Source organism: Halichoeres trimaculatus, unplaced genomic scaffold (genome assembly GCF_033239565.1).
Source record: "Halichoeres trimaculatus isolate MK-OKI-2021-1 unplaced genomic scaffold, fHalTri1.1 fHalTri1_scaffold_16, whole genome shotgun sequence".
Taxonomy (NCBI): domain Eukaryota; kingdom Metazoa; phylum Chordata; class Actinopteri; order Labriformes; family Labridae; genus Halichoeres; species Halichoeres trimaculatus.
Genome location: NW_027437194.1, coordinates 2,941,735 through 2,964,948, shown reverse-complemented (window position 1 = coordinate 2,964,948; position 23,214 = coordinate 2,941,735). Strand labels below are relative to the sequence as shown.

The following is a 23,214-nucleotide window of genomic DNA, read 5'->3' as shown; positions in this document are numbered from 1 at the left end:
CATGAGGTATAGGATTTTAAAAGGTATCTGACATTTATACCAGCACAAGGGTAAAGGATTAATCAGAGGAGGCTGTGAATACCATCAGCACAAATGATAAATTTAGTGACCTGGTGATGACTAAGGACAGCACCACTTAGGGTGTTCAAGGAGAAACTGCTCTCACTCTGAAACTGAGATGCCCCCTGGGTACAGAGAAACTGTCAGTGTGAGTCATAACAAATGACCGGAGGTGGAGTGATCATCTGTGCAACACCAAATCAAATAATGTTGTATCTTGACATTATTTACTAGCCTACTGGATAGTCTGTGTTTTCTAGGTTTAATAACAGTCAACGTAACAAGAACAGAAGATGCAAACAAATTAATTCACTAGCTTAATAGCTGCCAAGTAGATATTTAAAAGTGATTCTGAAATCAAAACAGTTCCACTCATAAACACCAATATAAAGATATCTTTTATGAATACCCTTTTTAGCACAGCGGCTTATCAAATTCAACACCTTTGGTAATCAAATGTAGGCACGGTTTAAAGTTTATTTTTGAGTTAACCAGCAACTTGCAGATGATACACTGTCACACACTCAGTGATTATTTAATAGGATAAGCCAGGAGTACATGCATCCAATAAATAAAAATAAATAAATAAATAAAATAATAAGAATAAAAACACTGATGCATCATAATGAAATGAAGTTTCAAAAACACTGACAGGAAATGGAAAAAGCTCACCTGTCCAAATGCCTTTGATCAACATCACTGATAAAAATTTGTGAATATATCAATTAATTTTTTACTTTAATTTGTTTTTACAAGTAGCCTTCTTTCTGAACCAATACAACCTTTACTTTTGAGCAGACTTTGGAGACAGCTCTACATCATTTCTCTTTGCAGAGTTAGTTGTGCAAGAATCTTAACCTAAACCTTATGGAAATCTAATCCTTTTGTTTAAAGGCGTCATTTACATTTGCATCAGTCTATGTAAACTGTTTGTTTAGTTAGCCTACTTAATTTAAATTGTACCTTATTACAGTATGCAAAAATTAATTGTAACTTTGTAAATAAACTGTATTTGAACAGTTTTTGTTGCTATTTTATACTTTTTGTTGTGTATGAAAAGGAGGCATTAGTTGAATTCCACTCTATTTCATAAGCTGTTGATAAACTAAACGGGTTCTTTAACTTTTTAACACTCACTTGATAACGCTTTATTATGCTATCGCTGTGCTTTTATTTTGATAGACACTGTACTTCCGCCAGTCTCGCGCAGCAGCAGCACTTGTCTGTGCGCGAGCCTCCAGACTCGTTCAGCTTGTGCCTCAGTGTGCGGGTATCTCCTCCGTCCCTGTCTTGAGGGGGCTCCGGCCCGGTGTCCGACCAGCCTGGACCACTGGGAACCGTTTGAGAAATGTGTCACTTGTGTGCGGAGGAGGCGAGACACAGCAGGCTCCAGAATACAGGTGAGGATACATTTTGTTACGCGTGTTTACCTGACACTGGGTGAGATTTCACTGCCGCAGTTTGGACGTCGGTATGAGACATCGCTTCCCTGCTCCCAACTCTGTGTTGCGAAATCCATTCAATAATAAAAGGACGCTCACTGTGACAGATCGCTGGTTAGTTTATCAGAAACATTATGATCGGACTCTGAATCCCAGAAGAAAAGCTGACTGAATATTATTTATGGGATCTGTTGTCCTCAGCTGAAGGCCAGCGTTTATTTTAATTCTGATTTATGACACAATCAGTATCCATACAACACTTGTACAGTAAACGGTAGATTTTTTATTTTTGACAAAACCACCTTAAAAACACCAGGTACTTTAAAAAATTAACCAGATTATTTTTGGCAGTCTTGGTCTTGTTGCTATCCTTCAGTCCGGTTTTGTTTAAATATCGAATTCAGATTAATCAATATCGTTTCAGTGCTGTCATTATAACACCATCACTCCAAAAGTAATGGCTGTAAATAAAAAACACGAAAGGCCTAAGTTAGATTTATCAAAATACTTTCTTTCAAAGATATAGTAAATTAATGTGAAAGGTGAAAAATAATGAAAAATGAATGATATTCGACTCCTATGTCTCAAAATTACTGGTCACAAGAAAGGTAGCACATTCGGACTGGTAGGAAAAATCTGTTATTGCACTTTTACCTCTGAAAAATCAGTCAAAATTTATAAACCAGATTTGATTTCTTCCACTAAAAAGATGTTTTGTCAGGTGGGAAATTCTCAAGGATAGTAGGCTATTTATGAGTAGGGTAGCACATTCTCACAGGTAGGGAACATATACAAGATTAGACGTCCTGCTCTAAAAATCCAGCCACTAAGGTAGCACATTCTGTCAGACAGTATTCTCAAGGATAGTATTTATGAGTAGGGTAGCACATTCTCGCAGGTAGGGAACATATATGAGATTGGATGTCCTCTAAAAATCTAGCTACTAAGGTAGTACATTCTGTCAGGTGGAACATATGAGTGAGTCCAACCTTCTACCTCTAAATTACAGTTTCCAAAAAAGGTAGAACATTTCAAGGGTTAGACAATCCTTATAACTGCTATAGATGCTGTCAAAAAACAGGCAGCACATTCTAATAGATAGTGTTTGTTAGGTTGGGTAGCACATCCTGATAGCGTTCATTTGCGTATGATAATAGGTCTAAGCTAAATGCAAATCAGAATTTCGTCAATTCATCAGCAAATGTTTCAAAATGGACAGATTTAAACAGGATGATGTATGACTGCTCAAGGTAGCACATTCTGATTGGTAGGAAAAATCTGTTATTGCACTTTTACCTCTGGAAATTCCGTCAAAAATGTATAAACCAGATTTGATTTCTACCGCTAAAAGAAAATGTTCTGTCAGGTGGGAAATTCTCAAGGATAGCATTGATGAGTAGGGTAGCACATTCTCACAGGTAGGGAACATATACAAGATTAGACGTCCTGCTCCGAAAATCCAGCCACGAAGGTAGCACATTCTGTTAGATGGAAAATATGCGTGAGTCTAACTTTCTACCTCTAAATTTACAGTTACCAAAAAAGGTAGAACATTTCAAGAGTTAGACAATCCTTATAGGTTTGAGCTTGTAGCTAAAAACACCCAACTGCTATAGATGCTGTCAAAAAATAGGTAGCACATTTTAAGAGATAGTGTTTGGTAGGTTGGGTAGCACATCCTGATAGCGTGCATTTGCGTATGATAATAGGTCTAAGCTAAATGCAAATCAGAATTCTGTCAATTTATCAGCAAATGTGTCAAAATGGACAGATTTAAACTGGATGGTGTATGATTGCTTAGGGTAGCACATGCTGATGGATGATTATATATGTATCAAAATGTGACTTCTGACAATGTTATTAGTAAAGATAATGAGAACATTACGATGGGTAGGGAATGTGTAATAGAATATAGTTATAGAACAGTAGGAGCAGATGAGGTAGCACATTCTGTTTGGTTGAAAATATTGATTGTGTGTAACCTTTCCTCCATAAATACAAACTTAAATAAAAAATGTATCAAAATTGAGTACTTGGTTGGAAATTTTGATCACTACTGCTATGAATGCAGTTCTGAGAGGGTAGCACATACAGCATTTTCATCTGGGTTGGGGTAGAGTATGCAAATTCATTTGCAAACGCAATTGTACCGTCTGCAGCAACAAGAAGAGTAGCAAATTGTAACAAGAAGAATATATCTTAATGATCCTTGACCTTTAAATAGGCAGTTATAAATAAGGTTGCACATTCTGTAAGAATAGGAGTCGTGAAGTTGGATTTTATGATAATAGATTTCTGTTGTAAACGTGTGTGTTTGTAAATGACATCCTCACTGCTGCCATGCAAAAGAAAACAGTTGAGAGATGGAAAGAACCAGTTAGACCTGGTTTAGACTGCAAACACTGCCTCCATGGTCTCAATGTCGCAAGTGTAACAACAATGCCCAGCAGACGTGTTGCCCAGACTGGAGAACAGACGCTGTGATACCTCTGCAGGACGTCTCTCCAAGAATGGCTTTGTGGGTGTCTCATTTCAGGCATTAAGATCTCTGCTCATGTTCTTTATAACACACAAACCAAGCATCCACTGAATCCATTGAATTTCAGTTTTTATCAGTCGCTTTGGTACATTTCTCCAATCATCCTTAGTATCTTCACAGGAGTAAGTGCATTTCTAAAAACACTTCGTACAAATAGCAAAACACAATTGATTGCCTGCAAAAGCCAGTCTCTTGTCCAAAATCCTTTGTTCCTTCATCTCTTAAAAGTAAATATCTGTGTCAATGAACATGAACATGCCAGTGCCATCAGAATGATGAGTCCTTGTATCATTGTGTACGAATAGGACAGTCAAAGACCTTAGTTGTGTTGTTAGTGTAACAGTTTACTCTGGAGGGATATTCTGATGAAAACTATGTCTTAAGTTTTAACAGTTTGCGCTTTAATTTGTTAAAAAACCATCTCATTGTGATGCAGAAAGGACAGTAAAGCGCAGCATAGCAAAAAGAGGAAAACAAAAGTACAAATGTGAACACAGGACACTCTTCTTTGGAGGAACTGTCTGAAAAAACACCAAACACAAAATTAAATACAATCAAACGTAGGGATGGGTACCTTTCACATTTGAAACGATACCGTACTCAACGGTACCAATTTTCGGTACTTTTTTGTGTCTGTGTGGTAAAAAAAATATTGATTTGTTCAACAATGAAATTTAATTTATTTATCAATTTAACATATTTATTCTTCAGTATATAACCTTGCAGTGCTGTGTTCATGCCCAGCATGGTAAATCGCCTACTCTTCCTCTCCCTCACAGTCACAAGGATGCATTTAGGTACCTAAACATGGTACCTTTAGGTTTTATGTAAATCGGTACCCGTTACTTTTGACAGATTTCGGTTGGTACCTATAAAAGTACCTAATTCGATACCAGTCCTTATTCAAATGCCACTATATGAAGCATACTTACTGTAGGAGTGAGTATTGGAAAGGACCAATTCTTGGTTGACAATACGATAACTTCACAGTATTATGATATATTGCGATATTCTACACATTTAACTATTTAATTGAAACAACTTTTCTATTTTATTTTGTTTGAAATAATGAAAGTCAGATATAGAATTTCAGACACTTAACTTTAAGAAATAAAATATATCAAGTTTGTCACTTAAACTACTGTGACTTTAAACTAACGTTGCGAAGAAATGATTGGGTGAAAGACGTAAAAATTATAAATGTCACTTAGTGTAACCGTTGTACTCGTAAAAAATCAAATATTGCGGCATCAAAACCACATCATCAAGTTTAGGAATAAATCTACTTTGAGATTATATTTATTATAAAGTTTATGAGCAACATACAGCGGAGTTGCTCTTTGGCGCCATCTACTGCAGTGGAGGTACAGAAGACGTACACTGTAAAAAAACCTAAAATCTTATGAAGTGTTTTTGTCTTGTTTTCAGTAGAAAATGTCTTTTTAGACTTAATATGAGCCACATTCACCTGAAAAGTCCAGAAAAATGTCTTTTTTCAAGTTATTTAAAGACAAAAATGAGGGTCTGAGTTGTTTGTAACAAGTTAAAAAAAAACTTGTTACTTGTTGTGAGCAATTCAGACCTCGTTTTTGTCTTTAGATAACGTAAAACAAGATATTTTTCAAGACAGATAAGTTGAATAAGACACTTTTTATTTGAAATATGACAAAAATACTTGGTATGAATTCAGTTTTTTGCAAAAATTGTACTCTTCACTCACCTAGAATATTAATTTTGACTCTACATACCAAGACATGCACATGCTATAGTCAGTCAGTGGTGCTTCCCTTTATCTTGGTCCTAGTTTTGCCATGCAGAAATATTAAAATGTAGAAATATTGTTTATAGATTTTGAGGGAAGTCTTTGGGGAAATCAGACTTGGCTCGGCCTTAAACTGGCCCCCCAGTGGCCGGGTCCACCTGCAGCTCTTTCAGCCCATGTGTCAGAGCCTCATGGACAAAGGCTGCCAACACAAAAGCAGCTCTGTTCGGGGAGCAGATTCAGGAGAAACCAACCCGAGGTAACATTTCGGACAGAGAGCCAAGAGCGGAGTCAGCAGCCCCGTCTTGACCTTTTCTTTTATAATCCGGTCTCATATTTTTCTGCTGCTGTTTACTGTGGTGAGAGTGATCAGATAGCCCAGAGGGGAAGTCTGCCGCGCATATTTCAGGGGAGTGAGATGAGTATTCACGATAAGCTTCCTGATAGTGTGAGACCAATCTTGAATGTTTGTCTTTGAACCAAGGATCTGTGACTCTGATGATGAGAGTCACTCAGACTTTCATTTTTCAGGCGTGCTGTGTAAATCCCTGTTATCACAGTTTACACGGCCTTATCCGTGACGTCATGTGACAGGCCTTTATCTACAGTTCGAATGAGGGAAACTGCCTACTGCTACAAGTCAGACTGACATGTTTAGATAGGAAGCAGAGAAATGTTCACTTCTGTTCCTGGATGATCCAAAATGAAAGGTTTCTTCTTGGGTGTTGTTAAACTTGGAGGTGTTTTGGCAGCTGTTAGCGTCGCTGTGTGTGCTGTAATATGTCAGTTCCACCAAACACAGGAGGCCCACAGCGACTGTGTTACTGTACTGCTGCTGTTCTGGTTCAAACTGGATGAAACAAGACTTTTTTTGTGACCACTTGACCAAGTATCCTCTTTCATCTCTTTCCTGTAAGTAAGTGGCGAGTCGAGCAGACAGAGGGAGAAACAGTTTCGGATTAAAAAGGGAAGCAGAAGTGAGAGTTATGATGTTATCTGCAACAAAACAGCATTTGTCCTCATTGAACTGCTTTGTCTGGATCAAGGGGCTTCAACCTTTAACATGTAGTTGAACTAAATCTTCATCCCATCTGTCAATAAAGCCTGCCACGGCTCTAATTCACCTCCTACAACATCAACAGCCCACCAACTTTCCATGCACCTGTGGCTAACCTCAAGTTTTACAGCCCTGGGAAGATAACTACATCTACAAAAAGACTAATCTGGAAGAAAATACAGATTTTAATTCTGTGAGGATGGATTCATTTAACTGACAATGTGTCAGATTAATATACATGATTGATATGTGGCAAAACATTAGCAAACAACAAAAAATGATGAGTTAAACAACATTATCAATAAATGTTATTAAATTCAAGTATTATTCAAGAATTTTGAGATTTTTGCAATTAATATAATTTTTTTTTTTTTTTTTTTTTCAACTTCGAAGTAGTTGGACTTTTTTTAATTTTTTTTAAAAAACACTTTTTTATTTTCAAAAACAAATGTTAAAATTTTATGCAAGTTTTGTGAAATTTTGTCATTTTAGAAATTTTAGCAAATTTTTAATATTCCAAAGAGCTTTGCAAATTTTGCAAATTTCATTTTTAAACATTTTTTTTGCTATTTTTTTAAATTTCACAATTTTTTAAAATATTTGCAAAATTTTTGAAATTTCTGTCTTAATTTTAATTTTTGCAAATTTTTGCACATTTTTAAAATTTCGCAATCATTAAATTTTTTGCAAATGTATTGAAAATAAATCACAAGTACAGTATTACAAATTTAGAAAAAAAAAAAACTGGTTTGGATATTTCCTAGATTTTAACTGTGTATATAAATTTATGTCTTTATTGTGAACATGAAGTAGATTTTGTGGCTCCGTACAGAGAAGCATAAGAGCCAAAGCAACAAAGTTTTGAATAGGTTTCATATCGGCTGTTGGATTTAAAAAAGGCCGATGCCGATATGCCCCAAAATGCCGAATATCGGCCCGGATAACCGACCCAGCCAACAATCTGTCTGTCCCTATTAAGAACAATAATGAATTACTAAAAATAAACCATAAAACACTAAAACAGGAGCAGAGCCTCAAGCTGGGTTAATTAAATTGGAAGTTATTACATTTCTCGAAAAAATTATTATAATATTTTGCAAATTTATTAAATTTTCAATTTTTTGAAATCTTCAGAAATTTAAAAAAATAAATTTTATTTGCAAATTTTTAAAATATAGAATAAAGAAAATTTATTTATTATAATTTTTGTGAATTCTCTGCAAATTTTAAAACTTAAATTTTAAAACTTTTTTTAAATTTTTTTTTGCAAAACTATTAAAAATAAACAACTAAGACATCACATGTACAAATTAAGAAATTCCAAAAAAAACTTTTTATTGCACCTGTTAGTCTTTATTGTGAATACAAGATTTCAAATTTTCCCAAAAAATTGCAAATAATTAAAATTGCAAAATTTAAAAAAGGAATTTTTAGCAAATTTTTACAATGAGAAAAATATATGATTTTTTTTTTTTTGGGAAATTTTACCTTTTTTAAATTTTATTTATTTATTTATTTTTTTGGCACATTCATTAAAAATGAAAGCCTAAGCCATCACATGTACAAATTGATAGGTTAAAGAAACTTTTTGTTTAGATATTTATTCACTAGATTTTAACTTTAAATAGATTTTTTTCACATGTTTTTGTCTTCAGTGTGAAGGTAAAGTAGTTTTTGTGGCTCCTGAATGTCTTAAACCCAGGTGAGCTGAGGCAAAATGGCTCCTCTGAAAGTAAAGGTTGCAGACCCCTGATCCAGGCTAAACATGACGTCTGGAAACTGCTTATGTTGCAGTGATCACTCATTAACTGTGTGAGGAAGTAGCCCAGTTGTAACAGGATGGACACACTCAGTGTATCAATGTACAACCAGCAGGGTGCATGACTTAAATCCTCAAAGTTCAGGTCGTCTGTATCAACAAATCTCCACTCCTCTTTCTGGGATCTTTCCATGTGGTCTGACGCCGAGCTCCTCGTGCCTTAAACCAGAGGAACCATGTCCTGTATGACCACGCGTGCTGCGTCAGACTCTGTGGTCCTTCAGCTTCCTGCTTACTCTGCAGTCTGTGACCTGCAGTGATCTGAAAGTGCAGCAAATATATTATCGACTGAGACTATTTAAGGCTGCATACTGCATGTGATTGTGTCTTCACTCATGTGACTCTTATTTTAGCTGACAGACATCCCAATACGACCTCGCCCTGAATCAGGGGCCTCACACTTGTCTCCAAGTAAAACAACTTTTTGTTTTGTCAGATTCAACCCTGCAAATATAAAGGACTTATTTTGCTGTGAAAGAGCTAAAAAAAAAAGGGATTTGCAGATGAAATATTTTTTTGCATACATGCTCAAAGGTAGGGTCTGCAGGAATTTTTGTTACTTGTTAGTAAACACGAAGGGCACTTTATTTATCTCAAACAGCTGAGAAAAGACTTTGAAATAACACAGATATAATGCCCAACTCTTCCTCCCACTGCCTCCTCACTGCAAAAACTGATATCTGAATGAGTGTTTTTGTCTTATTTTCAGTAAAAAAATGTCTTTGTAGACTTTAATCTGGATCATTGATGTCTTCATGAAATGGTAGTAACATGTTTTGGTCCAAAAAGCCAATAAATCAAGCACAGCAGCATTGTTTCCAGGCTCTCATAGCCCCTCTGTTCAGAACGCTCTGATTTAGTGGGCGTGGCCTTCATATGTAAATGAGCCACCGCTGATACCGCCCCGCTCTTCCACGTCACTGAGAGCGGCGCCACGAGCTCCGAGTGCACAATGTTTAGAAAACAGTGAAGCTCGTTTACCGTAACATTACAGGCTAAAACAACAAGCTAACTGCAGCTAAAGTTAGCATCCTGAAGCTAACACAGAGACAGGGGGGACACTGAGGAAAAGCTCTTCCATCTGCTCCACAGCACACAGCATTTAAAATACTCACATTTCCAGGGTCCCAGGTTTGTTGGAGGATGGTTGGTAATGCGCCTGGATTCAGGACCAGTCTATTGGCTAGCCCTCTGTTGGACTGTCCAAAGTTGGAAAAGCAGTCGGCCGTGAAGTGACTAGCACACACATGCTCAGTTTTACTGAGTGTAGCTGGAACATTTCCTGATTAATGAACTCTAGACACTTAGTCTGTCTTCTTCTGAGATGGGAAGCTTGAGCATGGAACTATGTGGTTGTTTACAGCCAAAAACAGAGCAGTGATGGCTCTTCAACTTTGGCATTCTGGGGACTGGGCGGGGAGGGGGTTTGGGGGTATCTGCTCCGGTGGACCAATCAGGTCAGACTTGCTCCTGATTGGTCAAAAAAGGGAATCGCTGACGTCGGCAAATCCCCAAAATCCAAACAGCTCGTTTTACGTCAGGATTTTACATTCACAAGCTCTACTAAGAACAGGTTTGGTCATTAAATATCACATTTTGTGGGCTGGGAGGAAAGACAAAGACCCACAAATTTCACTAAAAGACTTAATAAAGTGATTTTTGCATAATATGGGACCTTTAAATAACTTAAAACAATACATTTTTTTGGACTGACCAGTTGAATGTGGCTCATATCGAGCAAAATAAGACAGTTTTTACTTGATGAGACAAAGTGAGTGAGGCATTTCACAAGTTTCTCATTGACTTGTCTTTGATCGACTTCCTGTTTTCTGTCTCTTTCAGATAAACCATCATGATTCCAATCACTGAGCTCCGGTATTTTGCTGACACTCAGCCAGCGTACCGTATCCTGAAGCCATGGTGGGACGTTTTCACCGACTACATCTCCATCGTCATGCTGATGATCGCGGTGTTCGGTGGGACGCTGCAGGTCACGCAGGACAAGATGATCTGCCTGCCGTGCAAGTGGGTGGTCAACAAGTCCTGCGAGACAATGCCGCTCCAGAACTTGACCTATGCACCCGAGCCCAAAGGCATCCAATACGACCTCGACCGCCACCAGTATAACTACGTCGACGCCGTCTGCTACGAGAACAAACTCCACTGGTTTGCCAAGTATTTCCCTTATCTGGTGCTGCTCCACACCCTCATCTTCTTGGCGTGCAGTAATTTCTGGTTCAAGTTCCCACGCACAAGCTCCAAACTGGAGCACTTTGTCTCCATCCTCCTCAAGTGCTTCGACTCCCCGTGGACAACGAGGGCTTTGTCTGAGACTGTGGTGGAGGAGAGCGACCCCAAGCCACTGGGGAAGATGAACGGATCTTTGGACAAGAAGACGTCATGTGAGGACGTGGAGGCCAGCGTGCCGATGCTTCAACGAACAAAGTCCAGACTGGAACAGGGTATCGTGGATCGCTCTGAAACTGGAGTTCTGGATAAAAAGGAAGGGGAGCAAGCCAAGGCTCTTTTTGAGAAGGTGAAGAAGTTCAGGATCCATGTAGAGGAAGGCGATATCGTGTACCGCCTCTACATCCGCCAGACTATCATCAAAGTAATCAAGTTCATCCTGATAATCAGCTACACGGCCTACTACGTACGCTACATTCGGTTCAGCGTGGTGTGCACCGTGAACATTGAGAAACTCACAGGGTACAACATGTTTTATTGCGCTCATCCCTTGGCGACGCTTTTCAAGATACTCGCCTGTTTCTACATCAGCTTGGTGGTCGTTTACGGCCTCATCTGCATGTACACGCTCTGCTGGATGCTGAGCCGCTCCTTGAAACGCTACTCCTTCGAATCGATCCGCGAGGAAAGCAGCTACAGCGACATCCCCGACCTGAAGAACGACTTCGCCTTCATGCTGCACATGATCGACCAGTACGACCCCCTGTACTCGAAGCGCTTCGCCGTCTTCCTGTCGGAGGTGAGCGAAAACAAGCTGAGGCAGCTGAACCTGAACAACGAGTGGACGCTGGAGAAGCTGAGGCAGCGCATCACCAAGAACTCCCAGGAGAAGCTGGAGCTGCATCTGTTCATGCTCAGCGGGATCCCGGACACCGTGTTCGATTTGGTCGAGCTGGAAGTTCTCAAGCTGGAGCTCATCCCTGATGTGACCATCCCGCCAATCATCGCCCAGCTCTCCAACCTGAGGGAGATGTGGCTCTACCACACGCCGGCGAAGATCGAGGCTCCAGCTCTGGCTTTCCTGAGAGAGAACCTGAAGTCTTTGCAAATTAAGTTCACAGACATCAAAGAGATCCCGCTGTGGATCTACAGCCTGAAAAACCTCTGCGAGCTGCACCTGACCGGGAACCTGAGCGCTGACAACAACCGCTTCATCGTCATCGATGGACTACGGGAGCTCAAGAGGCTCAAAGTGCTGCGTCTGAAAAGTAATCTCACCAAGCTGCCCCAGGTGGTGACGGACGTGGGAGTTCACCTCCAGAAGCTCTCCATCAACAACGAGGGCACCAAGCTCATGGTGCTCAACAGCCTGAAGAAGATGGTCAACCTCACCGAGCTCGAGCTGGTCCGCTGCGACCTGGAACGCATCCCGCACTCCATCTTCAGTTTGCACAACCTGCAGGAGATCGACCTGAAGGACAACAACCTGAAGACGATCGAGGAGATCATCAGCTTCCAGCACCTGCACCGGCTCGTGTGCCTGAAGCTGTGGTACAACCAGATCGCCTACATCCCCATCCAGATCGGGACGCTCACCAACCTGGAGAGGCTGTATCTGAACAGGAACAAGATCGAGAAAATCCCCAGCCAGCTCTTCTTCTGCCGCAAGCTACGCTTCTTAGACCTGAGCCACAACAATCTCACCAGCATCCACGCTGATGTGGGTTTCCTCCAGAACCTGCAGTACTTCGCCGTCACAGCAAACAGGGTAAGAAGCACGACACGCTCACGATTGACCAAGAGAGAATCCACCTTTAATCAAACACCAGAGATTAACTTGAGAGGTATATCGTTCTCAATTAGTGACACCTCTCCCCCTCCTACCTTGGTTTTGGCAGGAACTTAAGAATTATAAACGGTAAAGAGAAATATTCATAGAAAATGTACATTTTGTTGGGTGGTCAACAAGTCCTCCGAGACAGACCTGGTCCTAAAGTGGACCTCTAGGAACCAGAGACCAAAGTCATTCAATACAAGCTTAATCAAAGCGCTTGTCTCCGTCTTTTCCCCTCAGTACCTAATAGATTTCCCCGTTAGTCTGAAGTAGGGCTGTCATTTTAACACGTTAATTAGATTAATTAATTACACCGCAAATTAACGCAGATCAATCTGGATCCCAAACCCACGGGGCGTTCAAAGAGGCACTTATTTTCAAATGTCTGACATTTACAAACCGTTTGTCCTACTTGGAAAAGTGGTGTTCTCGTCAGATTTTCAAATTTCCAACGGTCCCTGAATGTATCACACAGTGGTTTTTGGGGGACTGCCGTCCACATCTCATTTATTCACACGTCCTTTTAGAAAATCTGCAGAAAATCAGCTGTTTGCTTTTGCTCAATTCTGTAAAAAATAGATAATTCTACACTCTTTACTGCATTAAACAAGCCCTGAACGATCGATAAATGTCCTGTATTTAAATCTAAAGAATTCTTTGAAAATTTGCTTCCATCTTCCTGGTGTCATGTTTCAGCTTGGGGCTGCTCTGCACCAATCAGCAACAGTTTGTGTGTTCAGAGCATGTTAAACTGAAAATACTTCACTTTTCTTTGATCCAAGACTTGAATTAAGTGTTTTGTACATAGTTCCTCACAGTTTTTAGCCTTTAGCCCTGGTTCTCCTGACCTCATAGACGTATAGAAGTTCATATTGCAGTGAAAATTGAGTCCACATCGAGTCAAAATGTGACAGAAGCAAAAACCGTCCTAAAAATCAAATCAGCTTATCTTAGGTGCAGGACTGTGTAGATTTTGTGAAGATAGAACCATAAAACTTTTTTCATTTGTTCCTTATGCCTCAGGGTACCTAAAAATGTGTTGTATATATTCCCAACTTATTTTTAAATGGTTTTTTTCATGTCTTTTAATGTAATTTTAATGTCCTGGAATTCAAATTCTTTATTTTGGGACCTATAGCAGATATGAGATTAAAATGCGATTGATTAGATTAATTAAAAATCCTGTAATTAATTAATCTAATTGATCGCAATCCTGTAATTAATTAGATTAATTTTTGAATCGCCTGACAGCACTAGTCTTAAGTATTGCCAACATATTGTTCTTAAATAGTCACAAGAAAACAAGCAGTAACCTATCTCAAAGTGCAAAATTTAAAGGACGAATGCGCTGTCCAAGAAAAAAAGAGAATAAGGCTTGAAAAGTCTTCTGTATGTCATTGATCGAAAACTCAGTTTATCTGACGTATCCCCAAAACGGAGAGACAAAACTGTTTTTTTGTTTGTATTTGCCCCTGACACAATAAATATACAGTACAAGTACGCAAGTTCAGGCCAGGTTATGTCAACAATGCTGGTTTTCTAACAGCCAAGCTTTAAGCTGTTTGGTAAAAGAGGTCAGAGTTGGGAGTTCATGAATCGCGCTTGGAACTGAGTTCCAGGTGTGAAATGCGTGGACAGAAAAAGTGGCTTGACTATCGGCGCTTTTTTTAAAAGGAACAACACTGTCACCTTTGCAACCGGCTCTTATTATTGAGTTTTTTGGGTTTTTTTTTTTTTTTACAAATTCTTGTGGTGGAGGTGGTGCTTGGCCATGAAAAAATTTGTATACCAAGATAGCATCAGTGTGTTTGATAATGTTGTCGAATGTTATTGACAGTGATGGAACGTTTTGTTTTTTTATCTAGAACTTTCAGGGTTTGTTTATCAACAATTTTGATCTACCTTAGTATTGTCTTATTGGCCGCTGCCCAGCTTGTTACACAATAGAGTATATGTGACATGATCATAGTGTCAAGGTATAATTTCGCGGACTCAGGGGGTTGGGTTGTTCCTAATAAATCTAAAGTTAGACAAGTTAAACTTAATTCTGTTCGTGGTCTTTTTTATCTGTAGTTTGAAAATAAGTCGCGAGTCGAGAGTTCCCTGATATTTGAACTCTTGTACCACTTTAATTGTTTTACCTTGTACAAAGACATTGGGTTCATTGTCGTTTTTTGCCCTATTTGAGAAGTAAATGCAGACAGTCTTGGATAAGTTCAGGTATAACCTTGATTTCTCGAGCCAGTTGTGTACATTAGTCATATCATCTGTCAGTTCTTGTGCAGCGTGTTTTTTGTCTTTTCTGAACATACAGAACAGGATCATCAGCATACATTTTACAAGTGACATTTGAAGGGCAACAGCTTGGCAGGTTATTTATAAATAAACTAAAAAGCAATGAACCCAGGACCGATCCCTGTGGTACCCCAAAGTTAGTTTTCATAAGTATCCACGCACGTACCGTTGAACTGGGCTAATGGTGAAAAAAAAAACCTGATAATGTGTGTATGCGTAATCCAGGTCAACGCCCCAACAGAGCATTAAATCAAATGGCGGTAGACGCCAACATAACAGGCGCTAATGACAGGATTACCACACCTCTTGGGCTGTTTTAAAGATGGCGGACGATTTGGTACCGACTGAATTATGTCAGTAGTATCAATACACTGTAAAAAACTGAAATATTATTAAGTCTTTTTGTCTTATTTTTGGTTGAAAATGTCTTTTTAGACTTGATATGAGTCAAATTCACCTGACAAGTCCAGAAAAATGTCTTATTTCAAGTTATTCAAAGACAAAAATGAGGTCTGAATTGCTGTAACTAGTGAAACAAATCTGCCAATGGAACAAGAGAAGAGTTACTTTAATGTTAAATAGTTTTTCTTGTTCACTATCACCCTTTGTTTTGTAGCTCCTTCTCTTAAAAACAAGAAATTCAATCTCTACTTTCTCCTGAATATGCATAAATAACATTGTGGAAAACAAGTGGATGCAGAAAATATTCATAATCATGCATCCTATTTGAATTGGTAATAAGCTGAGTGAGTAAAGAGGATTGGATCATCTATTTTTGGCTCACACCACCCTGCAGCAGCCACACACACACACACACAGCGCAGTAAAACAGGAGCCATAGTATCATAAAGTGAAAACACATGACGCTCTCCACGCTTTAATGAAACACGCCATCTTCACGTGAACGCTGCCCCGCTAATTTTCCACACAGCTTCCTCATTAAAAATAAGATAAACAGCGTTTTATACGGAACAGAATGATCCACTTCGGACGGAGCCAAATGTGCTAAGCGGGCTGGAACAGCAGCGCTGGGTTCTGGCGCCCGGCCCTGACGGTGTTTGAGGTAATCCTGGCAAGTGATACAAGCAACACCTGATCCAAGGCCATTTGTTAGTCTTCAGTTAAACGTTATTGTTGACTTCGTGGGAAGTCTGCAGGAGAGGGATGGAGGGAACGGCTCCGAGGATGAGGAGTACATCATGTTCAGTCGATGATAACGAGGAAAATTAATGTGATCATAATATAACCATGAATGTATGTCCGTTTTACAGACGTAGCACAAAGAGGAAGGCAATCAGTGTTTGGTAGTTTATCATTTTGTTGTAGCATTTCTTCCTTGTAATAAAACTTATCTTTCTGCCGATACCAAACAGCTTAATTAGCGGCTGAGGAAACAAATTAAGAAATGGTCCCAGCTGTAGAAACCTGCTTCATCGAGACAGGAGGATTAAATTGAAGTATCAGGAGCCAATAGCAGCGTCTGAATTTGTCATGTGACCCTCTCTTTCCAAGGACCGACTGGACCAATTCTTGCCTCAAAACTGTCCAATAAATTTTTACCGTCTTTTTCAATCTAGAAAAAAATTGTTCTTATTAATAGACAAGTAAAGCTTAATTTCTAATAGTTTAATGTTCTTTATTTGATAATTAATTTTAAGAAAAGTCTGTCCCCCAAAAGCCACTGAAGTGAAGTCTTACGTTAAATAGTTCATATAAAGTTGGATAAAATGTGATAAACCCTCCATGGTACCCATAGTGATGCCACTTAAAAAAAAATGTTTTGAGTTTTTTTTTTATGTCTTAAAAAAAATTATAGGTTTTTTGTAGTTTGTTGCCTTGATGCAACACTTTACCATAATGGTCAGTTATGAAAAAAGAGATTTATTTATTTATATTTCGACACTTTTTTTTTCAAATACTTGATGTCCTCAACAGTTTACAATGCATGCCGTAGATAGTGTAAAAACTTTTAAAAATAACTCTTTTTATAAGATTTTGTGTCCAGCTGCAGGCAACACTGTACCATCAAGAAATGCCCCATTGAAATGAATGGGTCAAGGAGTTTAACCCTCTATGGTACCTCATTAATTTTTTTTAGCCTTTACACTCACACAATCCATCCCAATTTTCATGAAATACTTTTTAAAAAGAGAAAAGACCTTAAGGAGCCAATAGCAGTGTTTGACTTTGTCATGTGATTAAGTCTCTGCAGAGAACATTCAGAGGACGCTGGATCAAACTTTCAGCCTGGATTTTTTTTAAGGAAGCTGTTTGATTACAGGATTTACTGTGAAGATTATTATTTCACTCCTCACAATATTATCATATAAAAGTGAACTGTGTGCGTGTAAAAGGCCAAAAATGGGTAACAAGGTGCCATGGAAGGTTAAACTCCTTGATCCATTCATTTCAATGGGTAGTTCCTCGATGCTTCAGTGTTGCCTGCAGCCAACATTCAGACATGAAATCTTATAAAAAAAAAAGAGCTATTTTTTCAAAAGTTTTTTACACTTTTTATGGCATGCATTGTAAGCTGTTGAGGCCATATAAAAAAATGTGTTGAAATATAAATAATAACTCTCTTTCTTCATTACTGATCATTATGGTACAGTGTTGTATCAAGTTGACAACCTCAAAAGATTTCTAAAAAGTTTTTTTATAAGTTTTATATATCTATTTATAAGGAAGCGTATTGAATTCACATGAAGAAAAAAAAACTCAGGTTTTTCAGAGTAATTTATTCTTCGGTTTGTTTTTTGTGGTAATTAATTTTGTTTTTCTGATTATTTTTTTTTTTGTTTTTTTTGTTATATTTTTTCTGTTTTATGAGTAATTTTTTTGTTGTAATTAATTTTGTTTTTCTGATTAATACTTTTTTATTGGTTTGTTTTTTGTCATAATTTTTTTCTGTTTTTATGAGTAATTTTTGTGGTAATTAATTTTGTTTTTCTTATTAATGTTTTTTTATTGGTTTGTTTTTTTTGTTATATTTTTTCCTGTTTTATAAGTATTTTTTTTTTTTTGTAATTAGTTTTGTTTTTCTGAGTAATACTTTTTTATTGGTCTGTTTTTTGTTATAATTTTTTTCTGTGTTTATGAGTAATTTTTTGTGGTAATTAATTTTGTTTTTCTGATTAATATTTTTTTATTGGGTTTTTTTTTTTTTTTTTTTTTTTCCTGTTTTTAGGAGTAATTTTTTTTCCTGAAGAATCGAGCTTCTTTGTGTCCCGCACGGATCAGAGATCCTGTTCGGCACATATATATGCCTTATCCTTAACTTTCTACTGGCTTTCCAATGTAGAAGCAATTCATTTTTTTAATGCCACATCTTCGTCTATTGCCTAAGTATAACATTGAACAATAGGCTTATATTAAATATAAGGATAAAGTCGAAAACATAACAAGGGTATCATACCCTGTGTGTGGCTAATACCTTACTTTTATTGACCTGGTACGGACCAGTAGAACATTAAGGATAAGGCATTTAGCCTATGTACAGTGTTTATCAAAGCAGATGCTCATTTCCCACGTACCCCGTGCTCACACCTCAGATCCCAGGTTTATCTGACCTAAGCATAAGGATTAAAGATTGAAGACTTCAGCGTTTTTAATCACTAAACTTCCCCTGCTCATTATCTTTCCCTCCTCAGGTCGAGACTTTGCCCCCGGAGCTCTTCAAGTGCAAGAAGCTGCGGACTCTGAATCTGGGGAACAACTGTCTGCAGACGCTGCCCTCGCGCTTCGGGGAGCTCACCGGGCTGACGCAGCTGGAGCTGCGCGGGAACCGTCTGGAGTGCCTCCCCGTGGAGCTCGGCGAGTGCCGGCTCCTGAAGAGGAGCAGCCTGGTGGTAGAGGAGGACCTGTTCAACACGCTGCCGTCGGAGGTCAAAGAGCAGCTGTGGAGGGCCGATAAGGAGCAAGCTTAAGCCAAAACCTCTTGGGAGAGAAAGTTGAAGAGAAGTTTGCGCGGATGAGGAAACAAACGGTCATTTTGTTCATAAGGAAGGTGAATCTTTGGGAGAGGCTTAGAAAGTTGATGGGTTGGAGATTATTTTGGTAGAAACTAAAAACAGCATGGATGTCAGCTTTTTAACTCAACATGCTCAGCAGTTTGGGCGTGGAGTAAAATCATCCTGAATTTAACGCCTCTGATGTTGAATGTGCATGTCACGGTAAGACCTCGAGGTCCAAAACACGGTGAGCTCAACATGCTCACTCTTTTCTTCTTCGCTGATCATGCACAAGCGAAATGCGCTTGGTTTGCCTTGAAACTCCACGTATTACTCCTGATGTTATGCAAGGACTCAGGCTACGGATGACGAGTGGTTCAATGAGGGTGAAACCGGCATTTGATTTGTTGAGGCGTGAAAGTTGGGTCACGTGTTTGTTTTCTGAAGCTTTGGCCTTAAATCTGAAGACTGATGCAGCGTCAAAGAAAAGCTGTCGAGTTTTCTGCAGAAGACAAATGAGAGGAAACTCTGCAGTACAATGACTGAATAACCTGGGGTGGTTAATTTGTAACAGCACTCCATTCTCCCTGGACTCTGTTTGCTTTATTTCTAATCATGTCTTACCCTGGCATGTTGACCAGGCTTTACTTTGTTTGCATGACTTAACATCAGACATTAGGCCCATTTCTCCTCCCTTTACGTACGAAAATGTTTCTGTTCTCGTCAAATGATATACATCCACCAGGGGGAGCAGCCCAAAAGTTTATGACAACAAAAATGGAGGCAGCGTTGTGGGGATCGGTGGTTGGTGAGGCCGTCAAAAAAATCATGAAAGTTCCTCCATTGTTTGTGTCTGACATAAAACCTTGTTTGTAACCTCTTCGGAAAAAAAGAGGACTTGAATACAAGACAGACAAATGATATCTTCAAATCACCACAACAATCAGACGTGAGAAACATTTCTACCAGGTGTATTAATTTTTTTAACTTTGACCACAGCCCATCTGGAATGACTGGGGAGATGGATTTTTTTTACCTATACTGCAGCCAGCCACCAGGGGGGGCAGCTTTTGTGACCTCACTTTGAGCCTAGCAAGATGATGTCCATTTTTTTTTTAAATACTAGAGTGGCACTGCTCTGTTTGGTCCGGATCCCCATTTATTCTCAATGTTACATACGGATACGGATACGGATACGGATACGGAAAGAGCCTTCTGTTCGTGCTCTGCATTTATTTTGTCCGTATTTCTTAACGTTTCTATAAATCTTCTTCCAGATGGAGCAGTACCACCACAAACTGTAGGGGGCAGAGTTGCTGTTCCGACTTGATACGTAGCTTTAGTGATACATGAAGAAGACTAACAATAGAGGGAACTTTCACAATTTTTTTTTTTTTTTCATTTATTTATTTTTTCAGTTGTACGTTCTTGCACATGTACAAATATAAACGTAAAATTATAGAATATTAATATTACAAAATTGTCAAGGGAACACAGCTGCCATGACAATAATTAATAATTAACTGTACAATAACTTTGAAAAATATAAATGAAATAAGTGCTTAGTTTATTTAGTTCAGACTGGCTTAGTACAGAAAAAATAAAACTAAAAATAATAATATTTACAAAATAAAAATTAAGAAAAAAATATATTTTTAATTTGGTAATTCATTGGAAAAATTTCTTCAAAATTTTAAATTTAAATTAATTTATTAATAATTTTTTTAATTCTTTTTTTTTAAGGCAAAAACAGGGGTTTACTTTAAAAGTCTATTTTTTGTGTATAAAGAATTTATCTGGACACAGTATCACATTAATGCATAGTTCATCAGTTTTGTTATCCAAAATTATACCAACGTCAGATTGTCTCTGGAGAAAGGTGGCGCTGTTGAGACTTCCTTTGCAACCCAGCTTCACCAACCACCGCCTGCTACAACGCTTCCTCTGGTTTTGTCTGTTTTGCAAGAGCTACATTAGCAAAACTCCTCCACAGCCGCCATGTTTGTTTTTGAGTTTGTTGTTGTCATAAACTTTGAATCTGGGTGGCTCCCCCTGGTGGATGTATTCATTTTCTGTACATAAAGGGAGGTTAAACTGACCAAGATTGGGCCGATTATTTATTTGTCTCCATAATTTTGTACTTTTTTGTAATGTTTTTGCCTTTTATTTGATACAAACGATGATACGACGAAGCATAGAATAGAGAAAGAGCGACACCCGGCAAAGTCATGAGAGAGAAAGTGACTGAAAGACACACAGCCGTTTTTGTTTTGCACTAAATTTAAGTTTCTTGCGGAGCATAGTTTAGATTTTAAGTGACCTTTGTTTGACTGATCATCGGGACAGGAACAAACATTTAGAAAACTCCCTTTTATGGCGTTGGTCTTCTACACATGCAAACTTGCACATCTCTTATCACACAAGTGTATTTATGCAGGCCAATAAAAGAAGAAGAAGAAGAATCACGGTACTTTTTTATGCCCGGTATGATTCAGAATTATGACACCTTAGATAACGAATGTGTGACTGAGGAGCTGCCAGGCACTGCCAGTCTGAGACAAAGAGTCGAGGATGACTCTGACCCAAAGTGCCGAGGCTGTGTGTGTCACGCCGCTCGAGGAAACGGGGGATTTGTTAGCGCGTGTGTTTATCTGAAAGGAACACAAACAGGAAATTAGAGAGTCAGGAGAAGTAGCTTCGACTGACCTGCACTGGGAAAACATTTCCTCTCTGAGATGATTTCCAAGTTGGAGCGATGTGCTTTGTGAGCTTGAAACACTTTTCTTGTTAAGGTTGGATTTAATAGCATCATTTGGAGAAACCCTGCCATGTTTCCTCCATCTCGCCGCTAACATGGCCTTAATCTTTTACGAGCTGCACGCCCTGTTAATGATCACAAACATCACAGCCATGTCTTGATTTTTATGTGTTGTTGTTAAATGTATAGCTTGTTTTGTACATTTCAGCGGTATGGTACGTGCTCTTATTGTTGCCAGCTGTTCTTCTTTTGATGTTAGCTTTTTAAGACATGAAGGGAAAGTTTTACCCTGATGATACAATTGCACCTTTGTTCGCAGCGATGTTTTTTTTTTGTTTGTTTTGTTTCCCTGAAGCCAGATGCCATTCGAGGGGTCATTAAAGAGCTGCTCCCTGTGCAGTCCTGCTCTGACAGAAGAGCCTCGCTTTGAGGAGCGTTGACTAGCAACCGGTTCGAGAGTTTGAGGTAAAGGTCACAAACAGAGCAGAAGACGCTAGAGAGAAGGTATTCTCAGCTTTTTTTACCATGATGATTGTTTTAAAGGTGTGTCAGTTCATTTCTGTGGTGCCAAATACAGTGTCCTGTCTTTATTTTTTCCACCAAAAAGACGAACGAGAGACAAGAGATCAACACTTCAGCTTTTATTTCCAGGTATCTACATCTGGATCTGATACACAACTTAACAGATAGCAGTATTTGTAAAGGAACAACCAGTTGCACCCTTCAGTCTCCTCTTAAGCAGGTAAAATGCATGATCTATAGGGTTTAGGTCTAGAGATTGACTTGGCCAATCTAAAACCTTCCACTTCCAACTCCTTTGTTCTTTTTGTCGTGTGTTTTGGGAATGTTTCTGTATAGGGATGCACCAATATGAAAATGTTGGCCGATAACCGATATTTACCAATATCAATATTGGTTAAAAAAAAAATCTCAACACAGATGAGGTAGTTTAGAGAGAAAGAGAGGTGCGATTGTAAGAAAAGACGACGGAGAGGATCAAAGGATGTAGCGCCCGAGATGAATACTATCAAAAAAAGTACGTTTTGTCTGTATTTTTGGATCAAAAACAGGAAGTAGACATCAAAGAAGACAGTCCACTCTTCTTAGGTAGTTTTGGTGTTTACATAGTCACAGAAATTAATATTATTTGGGTCTTGAAAAATTGTTCAAGATGCTCTGAAAATGTCTGGCAGCTAACGCGTAAATATCGGCTGATACCAAAAAAAGACCAACATCGATAGATTGAAAGCGATATATCGTGCATCTGTAATTCTGTAGACTTCTGAGTTCATTTCGCTGCTGCCATGAGCCTGTCCCAGAAAAAGCTATGCAAGCCTAAGCCATGACAATAGGTGCGTCTCAAAGCGATAAACCGCAGTCTCCTCTCTCCTCTGTGGCACCGGAAGTACTTTCTGAGTCGCCGTTTTGATGGATGTCCAAAAGCGATATTTGTGCTAGGAGGAGAGAGAGGAGAGACTTCTCTACATGAAACTTCTACTCTCTCCTCTCTT

General features: G+C 38.7%; 1 protein-coding gene across 1 annotated transcript; it reads left to right on the top strand.

The window, feature by feature from the left end:
* The first annotated feature begins 1,284 nt into the window (after positions 1–1,284).
* On the top strand, positions 1,285–22,581 carry lrrc8aa (leucine rich repeat containing 8 VRAC subunit Aa). The gene is made up of 3 exons (XM_074690930.1): positions 1,285–1,460; positions 10,522–12,634; positions 18,646–22,581. The coding sequence occupies exons 2-3, from the start codon at positions 10,532–10,534 to the stop codon at positions 18,919–18,921; spliced, it is 2,379 nt and encodes a 792-aa protein (XP_074547031.1). The 5' UTR covers positions 1,285–1,460; positions 10,522–10,531; the 3' UTR covers positions 18,922–22,581.
* The last annotated feature ends 633 nt before the right edge of the window (positions 22,582–23,214 follow it).

Coding starts and splice junctions, on each gene's coding strand:
- lrrc8aa (XM_074690930.1), top strand. CDS start 10,532: ATGATTCCAATCACTGAGCTCCGGTATTTTGCTGACACTCAGCCAGCG. Junction 12,635..18,645: donor TCGCCGTCACAGCAAACAGG/GTAAGAAGCACG, acceptor TTCCCTCCTCAG/GTCGAGACTTTGCCCCCGGA.